This window comes from Strigops habroptila, chromosome 15, assembly GCF_004027225.2.
Source record: "Strigops habroptila isolate Jane chromosome 15, bStrHab1.2.pri, whole genome shotgun sequence".
Lineage (NCBI taxonomy): Eukaryota > Metazoa > Chordata > Aves > Psittaciformes > Psittacidae > Strigops > Strigops habroptila.
The window spans coordinates 10,954,299-10,981,806 of NC_044291.2; the positions used below are offsets into that span (position 1 = coordinate 10,954,299).

The 27,508-nt window shown below is 47.1% G+C and overlaps 1 protein-coding gene across 10 annotated transcripts in view; it reads left to right on the forward strand.

Annotated features, from left to right (window-relative positions):
* The window catches only part of ZNF618 (zinc finger protein 618), a 95,601-nt gene that overhangs the window by 33,694 nt on the left and 34,399 nt on the right, over positions 1-27,508 (forward strand). For 5 of the 10 annotated variants that reach the window (XM_030506899.1, XM_030506893.1, XM_030506892.1 and 2 more), the window contains 6 exons: positions 11,683-11,766; positions 16,830-16,919; positions 18,282-18,317; positions 19,058-19,135; positions 19,698-19,787; positions 27,184-27,372. In XM_030506899.1, coding sequence (XP_030362759.1) covers positions 11,683-11,766; positions 16,830-16,919; positions 18,282-18,317; positions 19,058-19,135; positions 19,698-19,787; positions 27,184-27,372 — 567 coding nt within the window. The remainder of the gene's footprint in view (positions 1-11,682; positions 11,767-16,829; positions 16,920-18,281; positions 18,318-19,057; positions 19,136-19,697; positions 19,788-27,183; positions 27,373-27,508) is intronic. The other 5 variants (XM_030506896.1, XM_030506897.1, XM_030506891.1 and 2 more) reach the window with 3 other exon arrangements.

Consider the following 27,508-nt stretch of genomic DNA (forward strand, 5'->3'; position numbering starts at 1 on the left):
TTTTGCCTGCTGCTCCGCTGCTATTCCTCTGCGACCTGATTTGGCTGTTTACACCCTTTCTATTACAGATGTCTGTATTGTTCAAATTCTCCTCTGCTATTTCTATCTCATTGGGAACCTCCGTATTCATGGTCTCTGCAGACATGGTTTGCTGCCTTCTTCCAAAATTTCTCAGTATTTAAGGGACACAGCAAGATCTTGTTTTCTCTCATGTGTGTCTCTCCAGGGCATAGACTGCATCCATCCCAAATGGGTGTGGATGAGGAGCTGCGTTGACCAGCAGTGGGTCCTTGACATGAGTTTAACTAACTAGAACTGCAGGTTTTTAAAAGCTCTTCAAGTTTTCTCCATGGTGACTTTTTGGAGGCAGCTCCACCGTGGTCACCTGAAAAGTTTTGGGGAAGGCAACTTTGCGTGTCAAGTGAGGGCACATTTCTGCTGGTGCCTCTGCAGCGCACAGCACGAGCACCTTGGCATGGTCATGGCAGTATCTGAGATTTGGCGGTAGTTGCTGTGTGGTGCTCCCTGGACTTACCCTGAGTCATGGTTGTTCTTGGGAGGCAAAGGCTGCGTCCTGCCCCGCTGGGTCTGTGAGTGGGGAGTGCTTTGCCTGTTGGAGGACGACTTACTGACATGGTGGGTGAAGCTGTGTTGTGACATGCCCTTGCTCCAGGTCTGCAGGGCTGAGCTAAGGGGCTGCTGTGGGAAGGGCTGGCCTGGCCTTTTTTCTTGGAAAGAAGGGAGCCATGGGGCAAGCTGGGACGCAGCTGAGGCCAGTTGTTTGTTTGCTGCCTCCTTACAGAAGAGACAGTGGTGTTTAGACTTTCCAGCTGAGAAGGCACTTTGAAGACTCCCTTGAGGAAAAACTGTTGCACTTGGTTATTTTCAGCCTTTAGTTTATAGATTATGTCTCTGGCCCTCACCCTTTTTTTCTTTTTTATCCATTCTTGAAGGGACACAGATCTGTGGTACTGAGGAGGGGATGTGCTCATAGTTGCATGGCTTTGGGAGGTACTTTTCCAGCCTTGGCTCAGGGTCTAAGACCAGAATTCCCACATGTAGAGAGAAGAAAACAATGCAACCCACAGTGCTAATGTGCTAATAAAAAGGCTTGTCTAAGTGCTACCAACTTTGACTGGCAGGGAGGAGGAAGGGAAGAGAGTTGTTTTGAAAGAAGCTTTCTATGTGATACTTTTCCGAGGCAGGGATGGCCAGCTTGACATCCGGGTCACTGGCAGTTCCTGTAGAAGAGGCTGGCAGTCCTTTCTGAGATACTCATATGCTTCTGTGGTTGGCTCCAGACTTCTGGAGAGTGTTTGGGCTAGATCTGTACCACGATTCTCCATGAAAATTCCAGTCATGTTCAGGGGAGGTACAAACTTTGCAAAACCAGCCTCCCTCCTGCTGCTCACGTACCACAGGGGATTCCTGGCAACGTGACAGAAAGCTAAAGAAACCCCCTACAAACAGGGTCCAGAGCAGGGACTGTGGGCCAGGGGCACAGCTGGGGGAAGCATCACCTCTGAGGTGAGCAGGTACTTGCTTAGTGCTGGGTCATGAAGCAGGTTGCCTTCAGTGGGTGGCGTTCAGTGCACGTGTCACAGTTTAGGGACAGCAGTTTGCAGAGCAGGGCTGCCACCAGTGTTGGCTCAGCACTTGTACTGATAGCCTATAGCTGGGAGCTGCGGTTAGGAAGAGAACCCAGGATGGTCTCCATGCTGGCAGCTTGTTTTGGGGCTCATCCCTGAAAGCAGAGGGGAGTAGAAGCTTCCACCAGCACAAGCCTGGTTTCCGGAGCATGGAGCTGTCACTGTTTCCAGATCTGTGACTCTGATGCAGATTATGGATTGTAATGTTGAGGCTATTGGATTTTGGTATTATTCTCACTGTAGGAAAGAGGAACTTAGGTGCAAGAACATCTCCCAGATAACCATAACTGGCTTCCAGAGCACAAAGTTAGACTGTGAATTTTATGGTTGCCCATGACATCTTAATTCACCTGGGAGTGTGAAAGCACCTTAGCTTTTGTCTCCATGCTCACTACTGCTTTTTCTAATAGTGTCTCTGCCTCTTTGGACCAGCCCAAGACAGAGTTAAGGTTACTCTGACAACTGTTAATACAGCACTTGCTTAATTTCAGCTACCAGTGGCGTTTTAGTACCTGTTTTCAAAATACCAAATAATGCTACTAGTCCATAGTACTTCTAAGATGGATGAGCCTCAGATCACTTTCAGAGCAGTTGGTATTCTGCAGGCAGGCTGGGAAGCAGCAGGATGGAAAGAAAGAGACTTGCCAGAGGCAACCAGCGGGCGAGTGGCAGAGGAAGAAAGCACAAGTCTCTGGGCTTGCAGCCCAGTCCCTGAGCGCTGAGCGCAGCCTTGAGCTGTTGGATTCATGTCTGTGCCCTGTGAAAGAAAGCAGAAAACAAATGCACAGGGAAATGGGAAGGGAAAAGTTGCTAAAAGCTGAAGGTTTCTAAAGTACGGCTAGTGTATTAACTTCACATGTGTCTGGTTTGCTATTAGAGACTTCGTAAGTGTTCTTCTTCTCAGGGGGAAGTCCTGAGCCTGATGGGGATTAGTATCGTGAGGAAGAGTCTTGCCATTCCTGGAAACTTGAAATAAAATGTTACTAAAACTGGGAAGGCTCAGGAAGAGGAGATTTCAGGAGCCTTGAATTCATCTCCAGCATGCCAGTCGGGTCGGCTGAGTTCAGGGGAGGTTGCTGATAGTGTGGTTTGCTCTGTTCTTTTGCCCTGGTAACAATTTTGAGGACCATGACAAGCAAGTTGTAGTTTAAAAGCAGGTAGTACTCACAGACAGTACTAGCCATGAGTGTGAAGCTTGCTCTGTTAGACTGAGCAATGCCACCAGCCAGTTACTGTGATGTGCAGGAAGACAAAACAGCTCCACTAAAATGAGCCAGTTCCAATGCTCTGCTTGCTTTCATTCCCAGTGGTGGTGCAGTTTGTTACTATGGCAATTCAGTGGCAGTTGCTGAAGGTTGGAAGACCACTAATGGTTGTTTTCTGGTAGATCCTGTTCCTTCTGTCTCCATCTCCTGCTTTTGTGTACATGCAGTTCTGTTCAAGGCAAAGCTGGATTTTGTGGTGTTCCTGAAAAGCAGACCTGCGTGGTGCTGCCAGCAGGTTACTGCTGCCCAGCTCTTCAGTGGACACCATCATCTGGGAGATGCCTGGGAGCCCAGCACACAAATCCTGCCTATAAGCCCAGACCGTCATTTGCCTGGCAACTCCTGACAACCTCTTCACTTGTGCCTTAGATTCTCACATGAATGGGAGCAACTTCCATAACAGATTTAAGCTTGCTGTGGCCAGCCTCGTGGATTGAAAACTCCTTGGCCAGATCCCACAGAATCCCCAGACTCACCCCAAGTAGCACAACTGGTTTTCCTTTGTCTCTATTGGCCTTTCTGTTGTGTTGGAGCCTCTTCTCCCTGGAGCCTCTTCTCCCTGTTAGCAAATGATTTTTGAAAATCAGTAGTACTATTTTGCAGGTGATGACATTCAGCAGGTATTTCAGACCATCCTGTTGTGTTACCAGGTTGCAGGAGGGGCACAAAGTGGTCTTGGGGTCCTGGGTGATAATGTAATGTCACCTCCACACTCCCTTGTGAGCGGCTCTTCCCAGACCATTGTGGTGTGAAGTTTTTCTGGAGGGGGTGGGAAGTTCTGGCACTAAAGAGTGTCCTGCCTGAATGTCTCCAGAGGAGGCAGGATTCGCTCTCTGTTGCCCTTTGAAGGGGCCAGGGAAGTGACTGTATTCACCAGGAAAATATTGATTTACAGAGCCCTTGGTGGTCTTGTGACTGGGCACTGGGAGAAGGGGCTGTAGGAAGTGGCAGAACCACGGATGAGCAGCAGCTGCTGTGCCTGAGGCAAGGCTGAGGACAGCACCAGTAGAGATGGGAAAGGGGCTATGTCCAAGCCATGGGCAGCAGTGTCATACCCCACCCTGGAGCCCCTAGAGTCCCCCCCAGGCAGGACCCCACTGTGGAGCAGGGGTTGGAGGTGGCTGGCAGAGCTGAGCCCCGAGGCAGGAGGTGCCATGCCGTGCAACCCTGCAGCTCCCTCTTGTCTCCCACAGAGGAGGCAAATTCAACCATGCTTTACTGAGGGAGGAAGAATCGTTCCCCAGTGATCAGGTAAAGGTAGCATGTGCCGAGGTCAATCATGGGTCTTGCTGGAGGAGCTGCCTGAGTCAGGGACCCTGCTGTAGGGAGTCTTGGATGGACTGGGCAAGAGACAAGCTCATGGCCTGCTGCAGGGCTCTGAGTTAACTGGAATTCATCAGCCTGTATGTGAGCTCATTAGGAGGAGCTGCTGATTGCTCCTGAAACTAGAGTTCTTAACTGAGATAGTACTCAAATGCATTTTTCCTTCTACTCATCTTCAAGAGGACTCCTTCCCCTTGCACAAAGGCAGAGTAAAAATGTCTAGATGAAATTGGTGATTGTCACTGACAACAAGCTGGGCTGGCATTGATAGCTGTGAGCTTGCAGGAAGTTTAAAAGTAGATTTGGGCACTAAAACGTTTCATTGCTTCATAGATAGAACATCCTCAAAGTTGTTTTTCTAACATGTTCTTCGGAAATTTACTGTGCATTCTGTTCCTCACCCTCTCAGACGTGAGGCCCTTCCCCCGCCAGCTCCAGCTGTGATTTCTTGCCAGTGGCCAATCTCACCTCCTCTTCACTGTGATTCCACTGAAGTCTTGTCTTCCTCACTCTGGCCAGACGGGATCATCTTTCCCAGCTTAAGCAACTTCCTTATTGCAGTGAGTTGTGTTATTGCACTGGGTGTACAAAATTTGTGTAGTTGAAGGTTTACACAGATACTGGTTTTCTAAAGAGAGAAAACTGCGTGTCCCCCAGGTAAGACAGGGTGCAGCTGGTGATACGAAGAGTTCTTGAGCTCTTCTGATACAGTCCAGGCTTTAGCATCCTCTCTAGCTCAAACCTGGCCCTCAAGAAGAGGCTGAGAAAGGGACGGACTGTGCTCTCTTCTTGAGTGACAGATTGCTGTAGTACTGACCAATATCATAATGCAAACTACAGTTACAAAATGCTGAGAAGCATTTCAGCTCCAACGTTACCAGTTCCACCAGTGCAATCCAGGGAAGGAAAAGCCAGTCTGCACGTTTTCCTTGAGCTGTGTTATATACAATAACAGAAGCAAATACCAAGGAAGGCAGGGATGCAGAGTATCTGCTGCAGTGCCACAGAGTTAAACATAACTTCTCTTAAGGATAGATCCTTATAATAAAAGAGGTACCAAAATGATCCTCAGAAGAGGTATTCCAGTCCCTGCTATGTACGTGATGAAGCAGGGTGGACAACCCAATCTCTCTTGGGTTTTGACTAGCTGGGTGCTGTCACCGTCCCTGCTCAGAGCTTGACTCCAAGCTCGGGCTTTGCCATGGCCTAGAGGGAAGCACGTGGCCCTGGTGCAGAGCTGGCTGCTGGGGACATTGCCAGCCCATCCAGTGCTCTCATGCTGAAGCTCCCACATTCTCGCACAGTTTTCTAGTGGGTGCCTTTTGATGTGTGAGTCATTTCTCTTTGCCAGATCTTCAGTCCCTCTGATCGAGTACCTAGATGTAGCAAAGCAGCAAAGTGCCAGGTCATGCACTTGCGCCCCAACAACTCCAGGCTTGGGAAGAGTGGCTGGAAAGCTGCCTGGTGGAAAAGGACCTGTGGGTGCTGATTAACGGAGCTGAACATGAGCAGCTTGCACACAGGCAGCCAAGAAGCCACCAGCATCCTGGCCTGTATCAGCACCAGTGTAGCAGCAGGGCCAGGGCAGTGATTGTCCCCCTGTACTGGGCACTGGCGAGGCTGCGCCTTGAATCCTGTGTTCAGTTCTGGGCCCCTCACTACAAGAGAGACATTGAAGTGCTGTAGCGGGGCCAGAGAAGGGCAACGGAGCTGGTGCAGGGCCTGGAGCACAAGTGTGATGAGGAACAGCTGAGGGACCTGAGAGGGTTTAGTCTGGAGAAGACTCAGGGGGGACCTTATCGCTCTCTGCAACTGCCTGACAGGAGGCTGGAGCCAGGAGGGGGCTGGTCTCTGCTCCCAAGGAACAAGGGATGGGACAAGAGGAAACAGCCTCAAGCTGCACCAGGGAAGGTTTAGGTGGAGATGAGGGAAAATGTCCTCATGGAAAGGGTGCTGAGGCATTGCAACAGGCTGCCCAGGGCAGTGCTGGAGTCACTGTCCCTGCAAGTGTTCACACCCCGTGTAGCCGAGGCCCTCAGTGCCATGAGTTAGTGGTGGCCTTGGTAGTGCTGGGAACGGTTGGACTGGATGAGCTTAAAGGTCTTTTCCCACCTGGGTGATTCTGTGATTTATGTCTCAGTGCAAGATAGGTTTTAGTTTGTGATTGTATCCCAGCTCCTGGTACTGTCTGTAATTCTCACCAGATGGGTGGTGAGTCAGGAGGTACATCTTTTGAAAATGAAATACAACTATGCTGTCATCTGGGAGCTTTGTTTTCTCCTTCCTTATTCAGAGCAGTGTCATACTTGCTTATTGTGTGCTAGGTGGTAGCTGGGTGCTGGGCTAAGGTGGGGCATTCACTGGTGGGGGGATACTAACTTTCATCTGGGTCAGAGGAGATTGTAGGCTGCAAACAGAATGTTTTTCTTTCCAGTTCCTCAGCCAAATGCATTCAAACTATCACCTGAATACAGGCCAGTGACCACAAGGAGCCTGTGTCTCCACTGGGTGACATTATTTCTTTACAAGGAGAAGAAGAAAATGGCAATATAGTTTTTTTTCCCAAACTGGAATACACAGTAAATATTTCACAACCTCATAAATAAGAAATGATGGGTTTGATCTTTTAAAAACATCTTTCCCTTTGGGCTCTGATGAGCATGAGGAAGTTCAGCCTAAGAGGGAATTTCTTTGCAAAAGCAGTGTAAGGTTTGGAGCTGATGTGGGCTGGGCTGTGCTGTGCCAGCATTAGCTGAGGAGGGGCAGTGCTAATGGTTTGCATGTGCAAAACCGGTTTGAGGGTTGTGAATTTAAACCATGAGATTAATATATTCAAAGTTAAGGTTTTCTTTCCCAGACCTTACACATGCAGGATGTGGTGATATTAATGCTCCGACTAGTGAGGGACAGGTCTGGAAGTGGTTCACTGGTGTGAATTTAAGGTTCAGGAAGAACCTTTGGCATCACCATATCTCAGCTCATTTTAAATCTTCAAATTTGCAGCTTTACTGTTTCCTTAAAATAAGTTTTTTAAGCTTTTACTTTTTTTTTTTTTTTTTACCACAGCAACAAATGGCAAGTTCCACTGTTGTGCTTGGTAAAACTTCCTAATGCCTTACACTGTTAAAAGCCAGCTGTGAATGCTCTGTGTGAGCACACCCACGTGCACACACCACAGTGAACCATTAATCATTTACCAGTTGTGATTAATTTTTCCAATGTTCTTATTTAATAATTGTCTCATTCCTTGGGGAGAGCTATAAAAATGGATTTTATTTTTCTAATGCACTTGCATTTTAAGTAGGTAAAGTCTCTTTAGATTCCCATTTGCCTAACAAGTAGATGAATATGTTCATCTTCTTCAAATTTAAATGACCAATGGGCTGAGACCAAGAGTGATAAATTTCAGTGCAGGAGGAGAACATTAAGAAAATAATAACAAATTTAGTTCTGGGATTTACAGTGTGAAGAAGTTTTGACTTTAATGCCTGAGATATGTTCCTTCAGTGCTGGAGTTGTTGCCTTTCACAAAAGCACATTTCTTTGTAGCTCTGGGGTCATTCATTCTCCCCTGGAACAAGACCTTTTGGCAAGGTGCAGTGCTGTCTGTTGCACCTTAACACACAGGTTACTCCTGTCTTGCTCCTGCATTGTCCTTCTCCGAGACCTTCACAAGACTGGAATAGGTGAGAGTATCTCTCTGGATTCTCAGGTTTCCTGTTACAGGGGAGATCCATTCCCTTTGCCTTTCTCAGCTGGGGTTTGTTAATTCTGACCCAGCACCTTCACATCACAGCACCAACATCTATTCTTTTGAGGCTGGGTGAAATAGTTCCTGGACCTTTGTTTTAACAGGGTCAGTTTGAAGTTCCTCTTCTGACATAACTGTTACACTAAGGGCTTTTTCTGGATGTTCTCACTTTGGGAGTCTTGCCTCATAACTACATCAGATGTGCTCAGAGGTGTGATGTACACATGGTTGTGCTGGAGGTGTTGATGTTCATGCAAGTCCTGCCGTTCCATAGCTCTGGAGAGGACCAGTTTCTGTGTATGCACTTTTAATCTAAGGCTTTAGAAAAGGAGACTTGCAAGTTGTCTATAAATCTGTGATCTTCACATGATCTTATACAGTAGATTGCTGATACACCCATAAAAATGATACACCCATAAAAACCCTTTCCCAGATACTGACCAAATAAACCATGTTTACAGACATCTGGATGTTAATACGTGGCAACAGATCTCTTACAGAGTTCCTAGGCAGGAAAATTGGTGGAGAAATATATTTAATAAAAAAGGATATGAATTTTAGTAATCCCAGACTGATCTGATCATTAGTCAGTTTGTCTTGACAATGCCAGGAGAGCTTTACTGAAGACAGAAATACACCATGCATTAAGAAGGGACATACTTTCTATCGTCCAACATGGGCTGAAATTCAGCAACAGAAAAACAGCAGCACTAGTAGTTATTCCATGTTCTTCTTTCAACTGAACCTTTGTCTGTTGAGCTGCTTGTTGGCATTTCAACAATTTTGAACCTGAATAGTACACATAAAAATAAAACACTTTAAGCATTTTAAGTATTTAAGTTCTCAGGATTTTCACTTCTTAAGGATGTTCATAACCAAGAAAGGCAGAGCAGTGTGACGTTTACCTTCTGAAGACTTCTTCCTTTCAGCCTGAGCAGAAGGTTTGAATTCTTGGTTATCTTGGGGGATTATAGAGGGGAGGGTTCTGCATCCTTCGGGTCTTACTTTAATTTGATCTTCTTCTTTACGAAAGTGGTGAGGCGCTGGCACAGGGTGCCCAGAGAAGCTGTGGCTGCCCCATCCCTGGCAGTGTTCAAGGCCAGGTTGGACACAGGGGCTTGGAGCAACCTGCTCTAGTGGAAGGTGTCCCTGCCCGTGGCAGGGGTTGGAACTGGAGGAGCTTTAAGGCCCCTTCAACCCAAACCAGTCTGGGATTCTATGATTTATGGAGCCAGGATCTCTTCTTCAGTGCTGCTCAGTCATTTCACTATCACTTTTCCTTTCCACTTTGGAAACTAGGCAGTGATATTCCATGTGAGTGGGAGAGACAGATGAGTAGGAAAAAGTCAAGATGAGGTTTGCTTTTCCTTTATGAAGCCCTCAGTGCTCCATCATTTAATCTAAAGAGTTGTGAAGTAGATAGATAACTAGTGTGTTCCCAGCCAAACCATTTTGATTCCAAAAGGAGGTTAAAATAAAATGCCCTTTATTGTGTGTTGTACATAACTCTCAATGTGGTTCAACTGAGTTTTTCACTTAAGACTGAGATTCAGGATCCTGACTGATATAAAAGATAAATCTTCAAGCATCAACAAGTTAGGTGTGTATGATACACCTCTTTTTGTTTAATTATGCAAGGTCGAGGCTGTTTATTGTCAAATTGCGGTAGCAGCACCTTAATATCCTCTTTTCAGGATTCTTTAACTTAGATTTAGTTACAGTTTGAATAGAAAAGAATCAACCACTGCCCTGAAGTCAGAGCAGAATGAAGAAGTATGAAACTAGATCTGCTGGCATTAATTATATTGTCTAGTGTGTCTGAATTTTGTCATGGAGTCTGAATATCCTGCTTCACAATGCTGGTTTTTGGGATAATTGTAAACCACCATAATATTTTTGCTTTAAATAGCTGATGTTTGCTGTGTATTTGGATTCAACTTTAATATATGATTAACTGGGAGAAGGAAATTCATTGATGCTGAGAACACTTAGGAAGTCTTTTCTCTCTCGAGATCCAGTGAGTAGTTCCCAAAGCACCTTTTCCCCATAATTAGTTTGTGATCATCAGACTATTATGGACAAGGGCTGTCCTTCAGAAATTAATTCAGGGTAGTCCCCTCTGTGTGGAAGCTCCTGCTAGTCTGGCATCAAGTTTCCAAACGTGGAGGGCTTGCACCCAGCCCTGGATGGTCTGCAGTTAAATCTCCACTGTGCTGTGGACTTGCCTGAGTGAGTCCAGAGGAGGCCACAGAGATGCTGCGAGGGCTGGAGCAGCTCTGCTCTGGAGCCAGGCTGAGAGAGCTGGGCTGGGTCAGCCTGGAGAAGAGAAGGCTCCTTAAGGGGAGACCTTAGAGCAGCTCCAGTGCCTAAAGGGGCTACAGGAAAGCTGGAGCAGGGCTTTGGACAAGGGCATGTAGGGACAGGACAAGGGGAATGGCTTTAACCTGCCAGAGGGGAGATTGAGATGAGCTCTGAGGCAGCAGCTCTTCCCTGTGAGGGTGCTGAGGCGCTGGCACAGGGTGCCCAGAGAAGCTGTGGCTGCCCCATCCCTGGCAGTGTTCAAGGCCAGGTTGGACACAGGGGCTTGGAGCAACCTGCTCTAGTGGAAGGTGTCCCTGCCCGTGGCAGGGGGTTGGAACTGGATGAGCTTTAAAGTCCCTTCCAACCCAAACCAGGCTGGGATTCTGTGATTCAGCCTACATGTGGTTTGGATGAAGTATCACAGAATTCATACAATTCACTGGCCGCCACCTACTTGAAAGCAGCTTCAAAAGTGCTGTAAGGTAAAGTCTATCCTGTAGCTACCAAATGCGTCTGCAACAGCTCTTCTGAGGAGCTGGGGCTCAGCTCTGAAGTGCTTTAGCAGGAAACCAAGCACGATCTGTGGCTCTGTGCCCTCTCACCTCCTATTTTGCCCTTTGCCAGCCTGGAGGTGAGTGGACATCTTGCACCACGAAACAAATGCTAATTTCAAGGGATTTGGTTCCTTTATGAGGGTTTGGGGTGACTTTGGTCTTGGTTTGGTAGTTCGCAGGCCAAGGAACCCCCCTTGTGAAGCCTGAGAAGCACCATGCTAGGTTAAGGGTTAAGCCAGTGTGTTCCTAGATGTCTGCTGTGTTCCTGAAAAATGCCAAATGTTTGTGGGAAGGAAGTAAATTATTATGAAATGAGTGATCGTGGAGTAGTTTGCCCACAGGGAAAGTTTTTTCCTAACCCCCACTTAGGAGCTGGCTTGTGCCTTTGTGTGTGAGGGTTTCTGTCCTTTCCAGGTTTCTGGATTTTATTACTATTTGATCCTTACTAATGTAACTCGGGATAATTTAATCCTCTTATGGGGTTGCTGCTGACTTTGGGCTCAGTCCTGCTCCCTTTTCAAGGAATTTGGCCATTAGACACCTTTAAGTTGAGCTTTGACATCGATTGCAACTGATTTTACTGGCAACTCTCTCCTTGGCTGTAAAATGCAGTTGTAACTTCTCTGCAAGAACAGTTTGAATGAGGAGTAGATGGAGGTCTGCAGGCAGCAAGTTCTCTGTCTGCAAACTTGCATTCTACCTCTCCCCACTGCCAGTCTGGCATCTAGAAGGAAGCCCCTAACGATGCAAAAAGCTTGGGTCAAGGGAATTGTCCGTGAACCTGCGCGGGGAATATCCTGCTAGCTTAGGAAGCCATAAATATGTTCCTTTCCATCTAGGTGCCCCTCTGGCTGCGGAAAGGGAGAAGAAGCGTCTCTCCAGAGCTGTCTTTGTGCTGCCCTGGGTGGAATCCACAGAAACAAGTGAGGGTCCCAGATGTTCTTTTCTCCTTGCTGTGTTGTAAGGAAGCAGTGGCTGCACTCTGGGTATTTGGGGGGGCTGCTCAGGTAGGCTGTGCTTGGGACACAGCTCCCAAAGGTGTTTCCCCATGGCAAGTGTGCAGCACATCTCTCAAGATGTGCCAGCCTCTTCTGTTCCTGTAGTTGTGGTGGCTTTGGCTCTTACTGAAGAGTGCTGGAGCTGCTCCTGGTTCCTTCCAGTGAGACCTCACAGGAAAGATGATGCTTTTTTCAGGCCCTGCTATTGACCAGCTCCAGCCTTCTGGGTTTATTACCAGCAGGACTCCAGCAGGTTTTCAGGAAACAGTGAAGGAATGTGAAACTGAGCATCAGAGCATCTCATGGGCTGTCCTGTGACACACTGGCCGTGGCTGGAGGGATGATGCTGATACTTCTTCATCACATAAGCCTTACTCAGAAAGCCTGTTTGGGGGGAGAAACATCACAACCTCATCCAGAGAGATGACAGATAAATGTATTGCAGTGGACTTAAGTGTAAGAAATCCACCCCCTCCCCTTTCAGAGATGCTGCTGGACTTTATGAACTGTTTGGGAAACCCTGTTTCCCAAGATGAGCCAGGAATGTGGAGTTCCTGGAGTTTGTTACTTCCTCTGGTGTAAAGATGCCACCCTGACCATGGGGCAGGACAAGCAGTGCTTTTCAGGCTGCCCTCTCTTTTTAATTTTGCTGCTTTTTCCTTGTCTCGGACTTGGAACACTGCTGGATTTTAGGAATAATTCAGCATGTTGCAATCTGTTTGCATTCAGCAGCTTTGCCGTCCCATATTTGGAGGCTGTCCCTACCAGACAGCTATTTCTGCAGTGCTCTGTGAGAGTCAGGTCACTCAGGATTCAGGAGTACCTGCAAAGTGACTAGTTGCCATTAGAGCTCCTCTATCAAGTAGCTTTTGCGGCTTCTTCCATTTGAAAGGTCAGTATGAATTCTGGGTGAGGTGAATATTGTTCTTTCACCTTGGAGAACTCCAGAAGGAGCTCCCACATCCTGCTGTGTGGAGACCCCATCACACTGGACCCTGAACAGGAGTGCTGCCATCATTGCAGGGATGTCATCTGGATGATGTATGTAACTGTTTCCAGTTTAGGTTTCTGGGATGCTGGGCAGAGCTCTTGGAGCCCAGCAGAAACTGGTTTCTACACAAGTTTTGTGGTCTCAGATTCCTGCACTTGGGAGGGTGGGTTCAGTGATGTGTATTTTCAGCTTTGATACAGCAGTCCTGACCTTTTGTTAGATTTCTGATTGCTGGCATTCCCTTTCTGGGCTTCTAAAGCAAAATCAACTGAGGCCCTGGGCCAGATGCCCTAAGGAAAGAAGCCTCTTCTGCTGCTGCAACTGCTGGGCATGTGTTCTCTGCCCTCTTTCTTGCCAAAATGAAATGCATGCAGGGTACTTCAGCAGCTACCAGTCATTGCTGAACACAGGCAGCACAACAGAGCCCCTGGAGACAGGCAGAAGAGAGCTGCACGTTCCCTGTCTTTCACTGGAGGTGTGCTGCAAGCAGAGTGGTCAGAAATGCTTTCAGGTCCCAGGGAGGTATTTCTTGGGCTACTTGAAAAACCTGCCTTGCCTCAGTATGTCAGTCCTTTATATCTGAGGAATTGCCTTGTAGCAAGGCTGCTGGTGGCCTTTTTTCCGAGTAAGAGGTGATGCTGTATTTTGGTGCATGTGTTTCACAAGATTAAATGTGGCCTGACTAAGTATATAAGGACATTATTCCTTACACCTCTTCTGGAGTCACTGTTCCCCTTGGAAGGATTCATGAGCATGAAGGAGGAATGATATTTGCTGGAGATTGGCTTTTAACTAGATGTATTTAAGCATATCAGGAAGTTCTTCCCTGTGAGAGTGCTGAGGCGCTGGCACAGGGTGCTCAGAGAAGCTGTGGCTGCCCCATCCCTGGCAGTGTTCAAGGCCAGGTTGGACACAGGGGCTTGGAGCAACCTGCTCTAGTGGAAGGTGTCCCTGCCCGTGGCAGGGGGTTGGAACTGGATGAGCTTTAAGGCCCCTTCCAACACAGACCAGTTTGTGATACTGTGATTTTGAAACTCTGGGTTTGCAGCAGGATAATCCCGTGATTGCTTAGCTTGCAGCAAGAATGTGTTCTGCAGGATAATAGAATGTTTTGCAGGCAACAGCCTGAATACCAGTAAGGGACAGCACTAAACCTCTGGGTTAGTGGGCTAAGTAGTACCTTTCCCTGTATTTTTCCTGAAGTGCTAATAGTGCCTGTTGGTATCTTCTTGTTTTGGTGGATCTGTACTGTGTTAATGTCTACCTGGTGATAGGAGAGAGCTTGATTCTGAGTAGATCTGCTTAAGCAGCATTAGTTTGGCTCTGTCTGGTGCCATCTCTTCAGAGGTTTAGAGATGGGTGGTTTGGAATGGGCTTGCAGGCACCTCTGAGTGCTTGGTGGCCCTTGTAGCTCTTAACATTGACAGCTCTGTTGTTGCATACACTGGGGATGGTGCCCCAGCTGGAGTCTACCTTGGTATAGTAGTTACAACCCAGAGCAGGAAAAGTAGTAGTGCCAGGCTAATGCTCTTCAGTGAGTTTCTTGCTAAGAACAGCACTGGAAGCATTGGATGCTGTCAGCAAAGACAGCTTTATTGGGTAAGAAGTCTGGCACTGGGCTGCAGCCTTGGAAGAGTGGCTGGTGTTCGGAGAGGGTAAAGCTGCACATGGGTAGTCCCCTGGTACTTTCTGAATTCTCTGTAAACCTGAGGCTTGGCACCCTTTGCTGAGAGTTATCTCCTTTCAAGAGCTGAGGAAGAGATTAGTGCCAATACCAGCTGGAACAAATTATTACTTCTCCTAAGGACTTGTTTCACTAGAACCTCTGGAGGTCATTCTTCCTCAGGGAAAACACTTCCCTTACAAACCAAGCAAAACCCTGTTCTCTTTGGGTATGCTGTTGTACTTAGCATGTTTTCGTTTCCCCACACTGCCCAGGGAGGGACATGGTCATACCTAGCACGTGGAGTCTCTGCTCCTGACACTGAGATCCCCACAATCCTTCCTAGGTTACAGACACTACACCCAGCTGAGCCTGTTTGTGGTGTGTCTCTAGCATTCAGTTTTATCCTGTTCTAACAAGTCTCCTTATTTATTGAGCACTTTTACTCCAAATTAAGGCCATAATAGTTTTCTTCCTCTAGTTCATCTACTGCATGGCTCATTACACTTCAAACAGGAGGCTGTTTTGTGTCTTGGGGACGCACAGTGATGTGGGGCTGATTACTGATGACATGATAAGAATTTTCTCTGCTAATAATGGGGGTTTTTTTGCAGCAGATACACAGCTCTTCACTCATGATCATTACAGTCTTTTTGTTGTTAGAAAGGGTCCAGGGTAGATTGAGACCCTCAGCACTGTTGTATGACCACAGAAGGAGACTGCATAAGATAATATAATGAAACATAGTTAAATGTGACCCCGGAGTGCTTTCATCATTTGAATATTCTCACAGTCGTGTTTTGCTGCTTCTCCTCTTCCTTAAGCACTGGGCTGAAGCAGCAATTCCTTTTCATCTCCGTATACATGCCTGAGCTCTGTCCTGCTTGTTCAGTCTAGGCTTTTAAAACTCCCTTAGATCTAGCTTAGCACTGCTGTGCTCTGATTAAGATACAAATAGTTTTTGGTAGCAGGGGTAAAGTTCCAGTGCCCAGCTGTTTAATAGTTGGCATTTTTCTCTTATAGATCACCACAGCTTCTACTTTCCTCCTGCCCAGCAGAATAAAGGGCAGGAGGTGATTGATTTAGTGTTGAAACCCGATGTGCTGAGGGACTGCATTGTGAGCCCAAGTGAGGGATCAGACTGTACCAAGGCATAGCAGCTTGAAAGAGTTATTTGTTTTAAAATAAAATGATTAAAAAGTAAAATGAAAGCTTAATGTGCATACTCTGTGTGTTTGAACACGATATGGAGGAGGGAGAAACAAGGCTTTAACTTTGCTAATGGTATGGAGACATGAATACAAACAGCTGAGGTACTGCAGGGAGCTCACTGGCAGCCAGCTCAGCTGCTGGGTACCTCCTAGCCTGCTCCTGTGGAGAAGCAAAACACATTTGTTTCCAGATCCTTTGTGGCTACACAAGCTGATGTGTTTCACTTGGTTTGCAATGGGCTGGTAACACACAACCCATCAACTACTACAGTCAGCTGACAAGACAGTGCTGCAGGTTGTGGTAGGGTGACTGCTTAGGGCTGACAGGCTGTACCCAACATGTGTGTCAGACATCAGAAGATGGAGAAACCTCACCATGCTGACAAGTGAAACTTTCCTCCTACACTAATTCAGTAGCTGAGCCAAAGACATTCACTGTCCCCAGAATTCATGAGCATCTTCAGCTTTTCTGCATCTGTCTTCCCCACCCAGCTGTGGTGAAGGGGGCTGTTGTGCTGGGGTGAAGGGACAGGTCTGGGGTACAAACATAGATGAAACCAGGCTCCATCAGTCCTCCTTTTCACTGAGCACCTTACTGTCTTGTGTGGTTTGGATTGCTGGTTGGTTCTCTGGGTTTAGTTTATTATCATGTGCCCATATGGGATCTTGGATGCAGTTAGTAACCAGTAAGCAGCAGCAGTGAGAACCAAGTGTGGAGTGAGCATGTGGGCACATCCAGACCATGCTGTAGTTTGACTTCTAACAGCTCATGTCTTGACTCTGTCTTTAGTTCTGTCAGTTTGTCCCCATCCTGACAAGCATTTGCCTACTTCCAAAGGAGGTTTCAACAGGGCCTGCTGCTCTGTGTCTTCACTGCTGTGAGGTCTTCTGGAGGCTGCACTGGAGAGCAGAGCTGGCTGAGTAGGAAGTAACAAATCAAAATTTGTTACATGGAGTGTGGGACATGCAGGGAACATTCTGAAGCAGTGGTGGTCTCTGTGCCTTAGAGATTTGGCATGTGGGATGAGTGTAAGTGCATGGGGGTGTCTGGCTGAGCAGCGTTGTCTGGAATGGTGCCTTTCACCTCAGAGTTTCTAAAGTGACTGTTTTCTTCTTCCTACAGACAATTTTAGGTACACATGTGACATTTGTGGGAAAAAATATAAATATTATAGCTGCTTCCAAGAGCACAGAGACCTGCACGCCGTGGATGGTGAGTACTGTTTTGATACCCAAACTAGAAGGAGAAGTCATTGGAGAAGGCAAAAGATGGTTCTGCAGGACCGTGTGGCCTGTGATGTGCAGGACATTGCACAGCACGGCTCCTGCCTTGGTCAGCGGAGGCACGGTTCACAGGCAGTGCAGCAGGACTTTGCTGGGCTTGATTCAGTTTGTGTGCATCAAAATAACACCCTCTGCTGGGACCTGTGGTCCTTGCAGTCCTGTCTGTGTGGAGGTTCATGGTTAGGATGGCTGTGGGACTGAGTGCCTCAAGGTAAATTATCAGTCTGGCTACTCACTAGGCAAGAGTTGGTCGCCTTTTGGTTTCCACAGGTTTGTTCCCAACATGCTCCTCTGTGAGAAACCACATTTCAGAGTTGAGAAATGTTGTTTCGTTCCTGTTAATCACTGTGGTAGAGAACTGATGCAGTTGGCAGTGAACCTTACAGGCCAGTTTTTCCTCTGAATGTAGATGTGGCCAAGAGTTGGTGACACTCGGACAGAAGCAGACACCCTCCTCCAGAAGCAGTGTTTCTTTGGGGGAAATAGAAGCAACAACATACTTTGGTCTGCCCCCTGCTTCATGGGCATCTAAAGCTCCTTGGCTGAGAGTGCACAGACACTCCAGGCTCTCACTGTGTTTGCTGCATGCCTCTTACTTCTGCTCCTCACTTGGCCAAGGAGGGAGCCCTGGCAGAGTTAGAGAGAGAGGCTGCCTGGAAAGCAGGAGGTTTTGGATGGGTGGGTGTCTCAGACAAACAAGTGGGTTTTCACAATACATGGTGTCCAGAAAAATGGCTGGTTTTAACTGGAACATGTGGCCATCTGAACGTGCTGTAAGAACAGCCAGTGTTCTCTTGCAGTGCACCACTGCCCTTCCTCCCATAGGGAGCCAAAATTCAGTTACTGGGACCCACAAGTCACTGTGAGATGTGTCTGCTTCTGTCAGAAGCATGTCTTCATAGTTATGGTTCAGGGAGCTCTGGCTAGGATTACAAGAGGGCTTTGAACGGCTTCACTTGTGTCCTGCAAGGGCACTTAGTCTCAGTTCCTCCAAGGGGCTGTTGTAGCAAACACAAGTGGGAGGCAGCTGTGCATCTGAACTTCACATGGGGCTGTGTCAGTGTCAGATCAAAGGCCTTGAGCATCTGTGTATATTAGGGCTGGGCATGCTCAAATAGTTCCTGTGTGGATGCTGCTGGGAAGAGGAGGGACTGGGACACAAAGCCTGGTTTATTCTGATGGGGCTGAAACATGCTGAAGTGGTGCGTGAAATGCAGGAGGAAAACAAGGCCATTTAAGTGGATTTAATTTCTGTTTTGTTTCTTCCCCTCCTTCTTCTATTCTGTGTTAGTTTTTAGTGTGGAAGGGGCCCCAGAAAACCGGGCAGGTAAGCAGAGCTCCTTCATGTGCTTTATTTCACAAACCTTTCCAAGCATTCAGTAGTTCAGGCACAGCAGGTCCAATTCTACACTTGTAAGAGTCAAGGGAGTTGTGTCACTGCTTGCAGCAGGAGAGGGAGCATCCTTTCTCCCTCCCCCAGTGTCTACAGCCAGTAGGTTGCTGCCCAGCCCTAGTAGATACCAGGCTTTTGTTGTATGTACAATTGATCAGGCTTCTAAAATCAGAAGAAAAGGGTGGTTCATGTCTTTGGTGATTTAGTGAATTGTTCAAGGCATAAATGAAATTCTTTTGTAAAATGGGTTGGGTTCTGATTTGTTGCTCGCTGTGCTGTTAGATGGTAGGAAGTCACTGGCCAGTATCTATTAGCTGACTTGCTTGCAGACTGCATTACCGCTTTCAGACAGTCTAACATCATTAGATAGGAGATGCATTGGAAGAAGATCAGAAAGTAGGGATCAGGCTTTGCAATGTGTTTGTTCAGTCTTCCTCTGTATTAAACATTATATACCTACAAGGCATATTACCGGGCTGGGAGCAGGGTAGTCCTGGGGCACCTGAGGAGGGACAAGTCAGTGAGAGGGGTCATTTGATTTATAATTTCTGTCTTGAAATCTTGTTACAGATGGAAATGTCATTACAGATGCAGGAGCATTCAGTGCCCATGCAGGTGTAGAAGGAAAACCTGAGGGTGTTGTCAGCTCTCTTGCTGGTTCTGTTCTCTTGCAGACCCCTATGACCAGGCTGTCATAGCAGCAGATGAAGTGAAGGAGGAGGAGCCGGAACCGTTCCAGAAGATTGGTCCAAGTATGAATTATTCTACAGCTTCAAATGTGAAAGAGAAACCACAAGGGTTTCAAATCGCGCATTAGCTGGAGAACCTCTAGGAGAACCAGACAGCACTGCATTCACAGAGGGTCAAATGAACCCCAAACACCAACAGCCCTGGCCATAAGAAACACAGCTTGCCAGAGAAGCTGAGGCTGCCCCATCCCTGGCAGTGCTCAAGGCCAGGTTGGACATGGGGGCTTGGAGCAACCTGCTCTAGTGGAAGGTGTCCCTGCCCGAGGCAGGGGGTTGGAACTGGATGAGCTTTAAGGTCCCTTCCAACCTAAACCCGTCTGTGATTCTATGATAATCTCCTGTAGCTTGTTCACTTTTACCGGACCTTTGTGCATGGTCCATCACTCTGGACACTTCCTTTGCTGGGGAGAAGGATGTGTGAATTACAGGGCAGATAAGCTCCAAGTGCATGAGGAATATGCTCCAGTTTTTATGACCAGGCCAGTTCCTGTGTGATAAGCCAGGCAGTCAGTGATTGTGTGAGAGGGTGCTGCACTCCTTTCTGATCTTTGTTTCATCTTCACAGAAACTGGCAATTACACCTGTGAATTCTGTGGCAAGCAGTACAAATACTACACTCCCTACCAAGAGCACGTGGCACTGCACGCACCTATTAGTGAGTATCCTGCTGGAGATCTATTCATGACAGCCTGTGATCTACAGTGGTTGGTGGTGAACACCAGGGTTACAGGAGAGAGTGTCAGTCCTGTGGGTCCTTCCACTGGAGCTGTGGGTTTGCAGCTGGCAGGGCATAGAGCATGTGCAAACCAGGGCACTGGGAAGCTGAGCTGGAATCTCCTCTCAGAGGGATGTTGTTACTGTTAGGTGTGTAACGTCACTGAATTTTACCGAAGTCTGTGCAATTCTGCATATGTTCTTTGGGGGGTTGAGATATTAGTTTGTTATTTAACTGAAGTGATGCAGAACATTTTTAGACTCCCCTAAATAATCCCAGAATGTGCTGGGGAAGGAACATCTTTCCTACAAGCTTCTGAGAAATTATTTCAGACAGTGAGTTGAAACTGGTTTTCAGCATCATGTAGTTTGCCTTGGCAGCTTGTTATCCCAGGCAATAAAATATGTATTTCAGGGAGCTGGGCAAAAGGCAGTTCTGAGCACACCGCACAGCACTGCGACCTGCACTCTGGAGGGACACTGCAGTCTGCACTCCCCAGACACAGGGGAGCTTTTAATGAGCTATTACGTCTAATCCAGTACAAAATTTTAGTAAAATAGTTGAAATTCTTGCTGCATGCTGGGTTTGGATGCTTTGAAAGTGTGCAGAGAAGTTCTTTACTCCTGAACTTCATGCATCTTTCACAGCACTGGCCTGTGCTTCATTGTAGCGTGAGTGCTGGGAGCCAGCGTGGCTGCTTTTGGCAGCACTTTGGCTGATGATGAGGATGGATGAGCTGAGCTCATGAGCTTAGTGGGTTTCTTTAGCTGCTCATCCACAGCCAGCAGAGGGAACACACACTCCTTCCTCACCAAATTCAGCTTTAGTTAGGTTTTTAAGTTACTATAATAAGGTAGCTTTGGGTTTAGATATATATAGAAATCAGTTGGAAACATAATCCACCAGACTATCACTTTTAAGGTGGGTCAAGGCTTGGTGGCTCTTGACAGCTCCCATGCAGGTTCTCTGAAGCATAGAGATGGTCCAAGATCAGGGTAGAAGGTATAGGGCATAAAATACCTCTATCACCATCACCACAAAGTTAGTCTTACTATCTTCCATCTGCCTGAAGGAACTAACCCAGTGCTTATGGTAGCACACACAACAGTTATTCCTAAACATCCCTGCACCCCCAACCTCCGCCTCTTAATTTAGATGTTTTCAGGTCCTCAGAAAAGCTGTTGGTGTTTGGTGATCAGCAGTAGGTAGATCTCCTAGTCTAGATGGGCCCTCAGACACTAAAGTTGTGGTGTCTCTAGTCCACCCCTGTGCAGATAACTAAGGAGCAATTTGCTGTAAGGACTGTGCATTGAATCTCCCCTCAGCAATCACAGATCCTTATCTTCCCAGTGCTTCCCATTTCAAGGGGATTTATTGATACGGATATCTCTCCACCCTCCCAACTATCTGTAGTAAGTAGTTGCAGCTCCTGGTTCCAGTCCAGGTTCTCCAGCATAAAAGAAGACCGCAACTGTTCTTCTCTGGGAGGTGTTTGCCTGAAGTGGGCCCTGCAGGTCTGACTGCATATACAAATGGTCCACATAAATGCTGCCCTTCTCCCTGTGCAGAGTGCAGAGTCCTGATGCCCACTTTTTGACTCCTGGAAGCCACTTTTGGAGGAGGAGGCACATTCTTTTGAATGCTGGGGTTGAAGCCATTCTTGCACCATGGTTTCTGCAGTAACCTTTGTGAAAGCAAAGGAAGCTGCCCCTGCTGCAGTCTAGACCAGAAGTCACTGAGATGTGCAGATGGGTTTCCAGTCCTTCCAGCAAATATCTTTAGGGACACTTCAGATCAGGATAGTAATAATTTCATAAAGTTTAACCCCCTCCCCATAAACTTTTCTTTTTCCTTTTGTTTTTTTTTAGCCCTTTTTTCCCTCTCCTAGTTCCCATGACCAGTAAGATTTATGATTTACAGTGACAGGCCACTAACCCTGAGGAGCACAGAGGAGAGGGCATGAGGAGCTCCAGGGCAGCCTGGCCACTCCATCCTCCCACCTTTTCTACTGCTCAGACTCTGCTCTTCCTATAGACCAAGGTCCTGTGAGGCAGCTGTGAACAGATGAGGTTTGAAAAGCAGAACTGGCTTTTCTTGGGCCCTGACAGTCAGAAGAAGTAAAGCTGAGGCTGTGTCTTTACCCTGATCTTATTCTACTGCTTATAAGGCAAATGCTGAAAAATTAGCTGTAGTGGGAGCGGGTAAGAAAACACTTCAGCATTCCCAATTCAACGTTCTGGGTCTGTCTGCTTGAGTGCAAGCTTCCCTTCCGGAGCCTCTCTTTCTGGTTTGCTGTGGTAATGGATAAAAATTCCTTGAAAATGGGCTAAACCAAGGACTCATATCCTGCAGGGTCAACAGGGCCTTGCAGGATAAGTTTTGGCCAGTGCTGCTGGATACCTGCTGTCTGGAAAAGAGCTCTGCTGTGGGGTTCCCTGGAATTGTTAATGCCAAATGTCTCTTTCAGAAGTTCCCTATTGTTAGTGAGGAGTTTTCCTATGGTTAGAACTGGGCTATTACTGAAACAATACGTATTCTTGTGCTGTTTCTGTCAGCCTATTCAGTCTTTCTAAGAAGGGTGTCAGAGGCTTTTTCCAAAAAAGTGGGTTGTAGGCACATTCATTGTCCCAGTTTTAGAAATGCCTCTGAATGGAGGTGCACAGGGGGAGGGTTCAGAGATCTCTCTGTCCTCCTCCAGGCTCCATCTGCTCTGCGATGGAACTGATTTAACCACATTTGCAGGTGGATGGGCTATTGTGATTGCTTCTAGATGATGTGTCAACTGTTCAGAGAAAACCTGGCGTGTTTGAAATGTGGACTGGCTGGAAAAGCCACCAGCAGTGGGTTTTAGCTTGGTAAGTCCAGGCTCAGGAGTATGCACTCACCTCATCCTCTTCTGGTAACTGCAGATAAGGCAACAGACTCCCTGATCATGGTAGTATGTGGTGAGTTATTCGTATCTCTTGCTTCCAGGATGAAAATCAAAAGGGATGGCTGGGCTCTGAGTGCACTAATAGGTCTTAATGTCCCTCACTAGCCTCACACAAGGCTTCTGCCTATATTCAAACCCATTGTTTCAGCTCAGCTCTGGACTGTCAGTCCCTGCCCGAGCTACACTATAGGTTGTTGGTCCTGAGCTCAGTCACAGACATGCCCATTCCTGGCTGTGGATCCCACTGGTGTGTACCCCAAAAACCAGTAGACTGACTTCCCAGCTTGACATCAGCCCTGTCTCATCACTCTGGACCTCCCTGAGAGTTGCCAGTATATACGTCTGGATCACCAGGGCTGATCTTGCCATTGGCCTGTGGATTGACTTCCCAGCTTGACAATGGACCTTCTCATGACCATGAACTGATCCTGATGATCTGGACTCTTGGTCGAACCTGGCTGTCATCTCTGGTCCTGCCTTGCTTACCTCCCAGAGGCTGTGGGATGGGCCCTAGCTGAGGAGCACTCTGCCAGCCTCGAGATGGATGTGGCTTCATAAGGGATAGACAGACCTACATCCACCCTGACACCTGAGATGCACAAGGAAATTCATCAGGCCGCTCTGCTCGATTGCTTTTCTTATCATGAAAGAGTCTGGATACAATTTGTTCATCAAAGGCAGTTAAACACAGAGTTCCCTAAAGGCAGCTGCTGTCATGGCTTTTTCTTTTAGGGAAAGGGATCCTTTTGGGTAGCATGTCTAGTTTCCACACAGGTCCTGCCTAACCAAGAAAAAAACAGATGTAGATTCCGGCTGGATGGTGTGTCTTTGCTTCCTCCATCTTAGTGAGTGAAATCTGGAAGTTCAGGTGTTTTTCCCACACTCTGGTCCCACAGTGCCTTAGCAACAGGCTCCTCTGGCAGTATTTGTGGGTATGTATAAAGAAGCGCATTAAGAATAGGTTGGAGCATGGGGGGGTTTCCTGTGGAAAGACCCTTTCCAATAGCAGAGGTCTCTGCTCAGCATATTGAATTTCAGCCCATTGTTAAGGAATCACTTTCCATCATATTCATTAAAGAGGTGTTTCTCCAGAGGTGATGGTATAATTCCATCTGGACCATCGAATGGTTCCTTACCCATCCTGGCAAGATCTTTCTGAAAAAAATGGGATACACAAATTATTAGCCAGAAATTTTACCTGGAAAAAGCAAAGTTACCAAGCTAACCTGATACCTGTTCTGTTGTGGTGGCATATTATGGTAGTGTGTGGATTTAGGTATCTTTCTAGGAGACATGTGAAATGTCTGCCAGTGCTGCTTAGTGCCACAGCTTGCCACTCACTTGTAGGTCTTACCAAAGGCAGGAAGGGCCAGAGGGACCACTGTGGTCTCTGGGCTGACTGGAGAACACATGCTGTATGTAGTACACATGCCTTGATATAAATGCTCACATGTTTTAAAGAGATACCTAATCTTACTGTTAAGAGTCACAGAACATAGAGCAACCTCTTAAGGTAATTATTTTGATGAATTACTGCCTATAGCTTTCAGACACTGGATCCTGTCTATAATTTTGCTGGGTGAAGGAGGGCTAAGTCACCAAATTTCTGTCCTTTCTAGAGCTTTGTGTCACCTGCTGTCCAGTCACTTCATAAGGACCTACCTACCAGTTAAGCCACAGGAGTGACTTGATGTTTCCATTGGAAGGGATGCTGTTCTTGTCCTTCAGTTGTCCTCTTGTCTTGTCAAGGGAATATTCTCAAGTCAGTTAACCACCTTCGTGAAGGGCATGCACCAGCACTGGGTCTAGTGGAGGAACTGAGAGCTAACATTGTCTTCCTGATCCTCTTTGTAAGTGTCCTTATTCCATACCCAATGAATGCATCAGTCTTTTTAGCTGCATCATTGCTCTGGGAGCTCCTCTGCAACCATCGTGACTGAGCATAGCAATGAACAAGCTCTTTTTCCTGCTGCCAAGGTGGAGTCCCCCATCTTTTAAGTATCACCTGTATCACCTCTATTCTTTAGCACACCATGTGTGGCTGTAGCAGTCAGTTTACCAAGTGATGTGGGATCATTCAGTGAGGCTTAACCTCTACCTTCTTCCTCTCCTGCCCCCCCTTCCCCATTATGTCAGCTTCAACTGAGGCATCTCTCAGATGCTTTCTGAGAAAGTTTAAGGAGTTTTGTCCTGGGATTGTGGTTGGACTTTATGATCTTAAAGGTCTTTTCCAACCTGGTTGATCTTATGATTCTATGGATTTCATAGCAGCAGTTCCAGGATTGTCAGTCCATAATCCTGTCTCCAGTCTTGCTGTTTAGCTGCAGAGTTTGGGGCAGGAGGGTTTTGTAACCATTCGGCAACTCAGTATTTTCGTTTTTGGAAGTATCTTGAACTTGGCCATTTGATGAGCCTGAGGCAGTGTGTTCCACAGTGAAGATGACTTTTCAAGAGCAGAACAGAGGAGCTACATGATCATCTCTACCCGTGTTGCTTCGTCTTCAGAGGGAATTTGTCATCTGATGAACTACAGACTAAAATCTTTTTGCAATGAATTATTGGCATCCTTCAGTCTGGTAGAACTAATATTCTTCTGTCTGTCTTTGCATTGCTGGCTCAAGCTCTGTCTCTGCCTTGTGTCAGATGGAGCAGCCTTCTCTCAGGGGTCTGAATTTGAAGACATACTATTTGTTTAAGTTGGGATGAAAAACAGGTTATTTTTGAGGTCTTCACAGCGTTGAGACTTTTCTTTGGACCTCAGAGAGCAGTATCTGGACTGCAGAGGACTCGCAGTGATGCTCTTTGTTTCTGACACTGGGTGATTGGCTGATGGCTACTTCTCTTGGTATGGACAGGGAATAAAGCAGCGATTGGTGGGAATGGGCTTTGTGGGAAACTAGATGACACATAAGCAGGAAATTGTGATATATGAGTACAGTTTTGTTTGGCAGCAATTGGAGGAGGACTATTCGTGGAGATTGAAAGGAAGTATAGAGCAAAAGCAAGCCTAGTCAGCTGGCCAGAGACCAAGCAGAGAAGTGTCTTGACTTAAACTATGAGAAAACCTAGTGCAGAATCTCTAAACTAGGTTTAGTAAACTAACATTTACACTGAATCTCATCTTGGATCCGTGTATTGCATGTATTGAGTATCTTTTTGCAAGCTGCTTTGGATGTACCATCCTCAGTCTCCAGTGGTGCTTAGTGCTCACTGTGAAGGTGAGAGCAGTTCACATTCGAGGTCTGTCATGTCTCATGGGATTTTGGAAATGAGCATCCAGCCCCAGCCTGGGTGACTTTTCTCCTCCCCTGTTTCAGACTCAGACTGTTGTGCTGCTGTGGCAGTCCAAGATGGAGAGCTGCTCCATGGGGATGAGGATTTCTGAATTACACCGTATAGGATGAACAGGAGCTCGTGTTGTCCATCCAACTTCACGAATCTTAAAATACCACTCTATAGAAATCACTGGTAGCAAGCTTGGACTGAGGGTTATGTGGACCTTGTTTCTTAGTGATTCTTTGTGGCAGATGGTTGGAGTTGGACTTGGGTTTCAGGACCCATATCCAAATTTCCATGGAAGAAGCCCCTGAGGAATGAAGAGAGTTGTTAGGTTGTTTCTCCATTTGTGTAACAGTTTTTTTAATCCATGTGGTCGAGACTAGGGGCTGTCCTCCTGAAAGGTTTTCATATGACTTTTGGCATTGAAAATTCCTGGTGATCCTCAATGTGCATTGCAGAGACCAAAATGTAGATGCACTCAAAGAGCATATCCCAGTAATACTCAGGATTTCTCCACATGTCACCATGTGACTTGTCTGGAGATAGGGGCCAAAAGGCCTTTCCTGACTTGCAGGGTGAGAACTCTGCTTCCTAATTCCCTTCTATTACCAACAGCCTCCTTTCCTTTGTATTTGGTTAACAAGACAGGGAATGTAGCTGGAGATCTCTAGGATTTATACAAGGCTCAAGTAACAAAAATGTAAACTTCTCCCAATTCAGAGCTCTGAGTATCACATTACAAACCTGCTCACATTAGAAACCTGCTCTCAAAATTCAAACTCATACATACATTGGAACGGAGGACAGAGGAGCAGGTACACCCAGCCAGGCCATGGCAGTCCAATAGTACTCCTGGATGGATGGGGTGATCCTGCTGGAGGAGGAATGGGTTGGTCACGTGGCACTTAAAGGTGTGGAAGGGAACTAAGAGGCTTCAAGACTCTGTCCCCTCAGGTGAGTGGGGAAAACAGTTTTGTTCCATGGGATCGGTGGATCCACAGTCACTGCAGGTCCCGGTGTGAGGGATTCATGAGCGTGGCTGTTAGAAAGCAAACCCTCCCAGAAGGCCCTCAAGCTGGGAGCTGACTGACTGTCCAGGCACTAGTTCTGAGTGTTCATATCCAGAGTTCTCTCGATCTCCACTCTTCGTGGCAGTGAAGACACAGGCGAGCCAAGCCAGCAAAAAAACACCGGCTTCAATAAACCGATGTTCTACCCTCCTGCACCGCACCCCCTCCGGTGTCCCACCGGCATCCCAGTCCCAGATGTTCCGCGCTCCAAATTCTGGATCCCCAGGAAGCAAGGCCATCACAGGTACCAATTGCCTTTCTACCATCAACTTTCTTAACTGCTTAGTGTCCAATCCTGCCCTGGGTTGGCTTCTGACCCTTCCTGGACTCAGTCTGCTCCATCCATGACTGTCCCAGAAAAACTACTCCCAGAAGCAGTT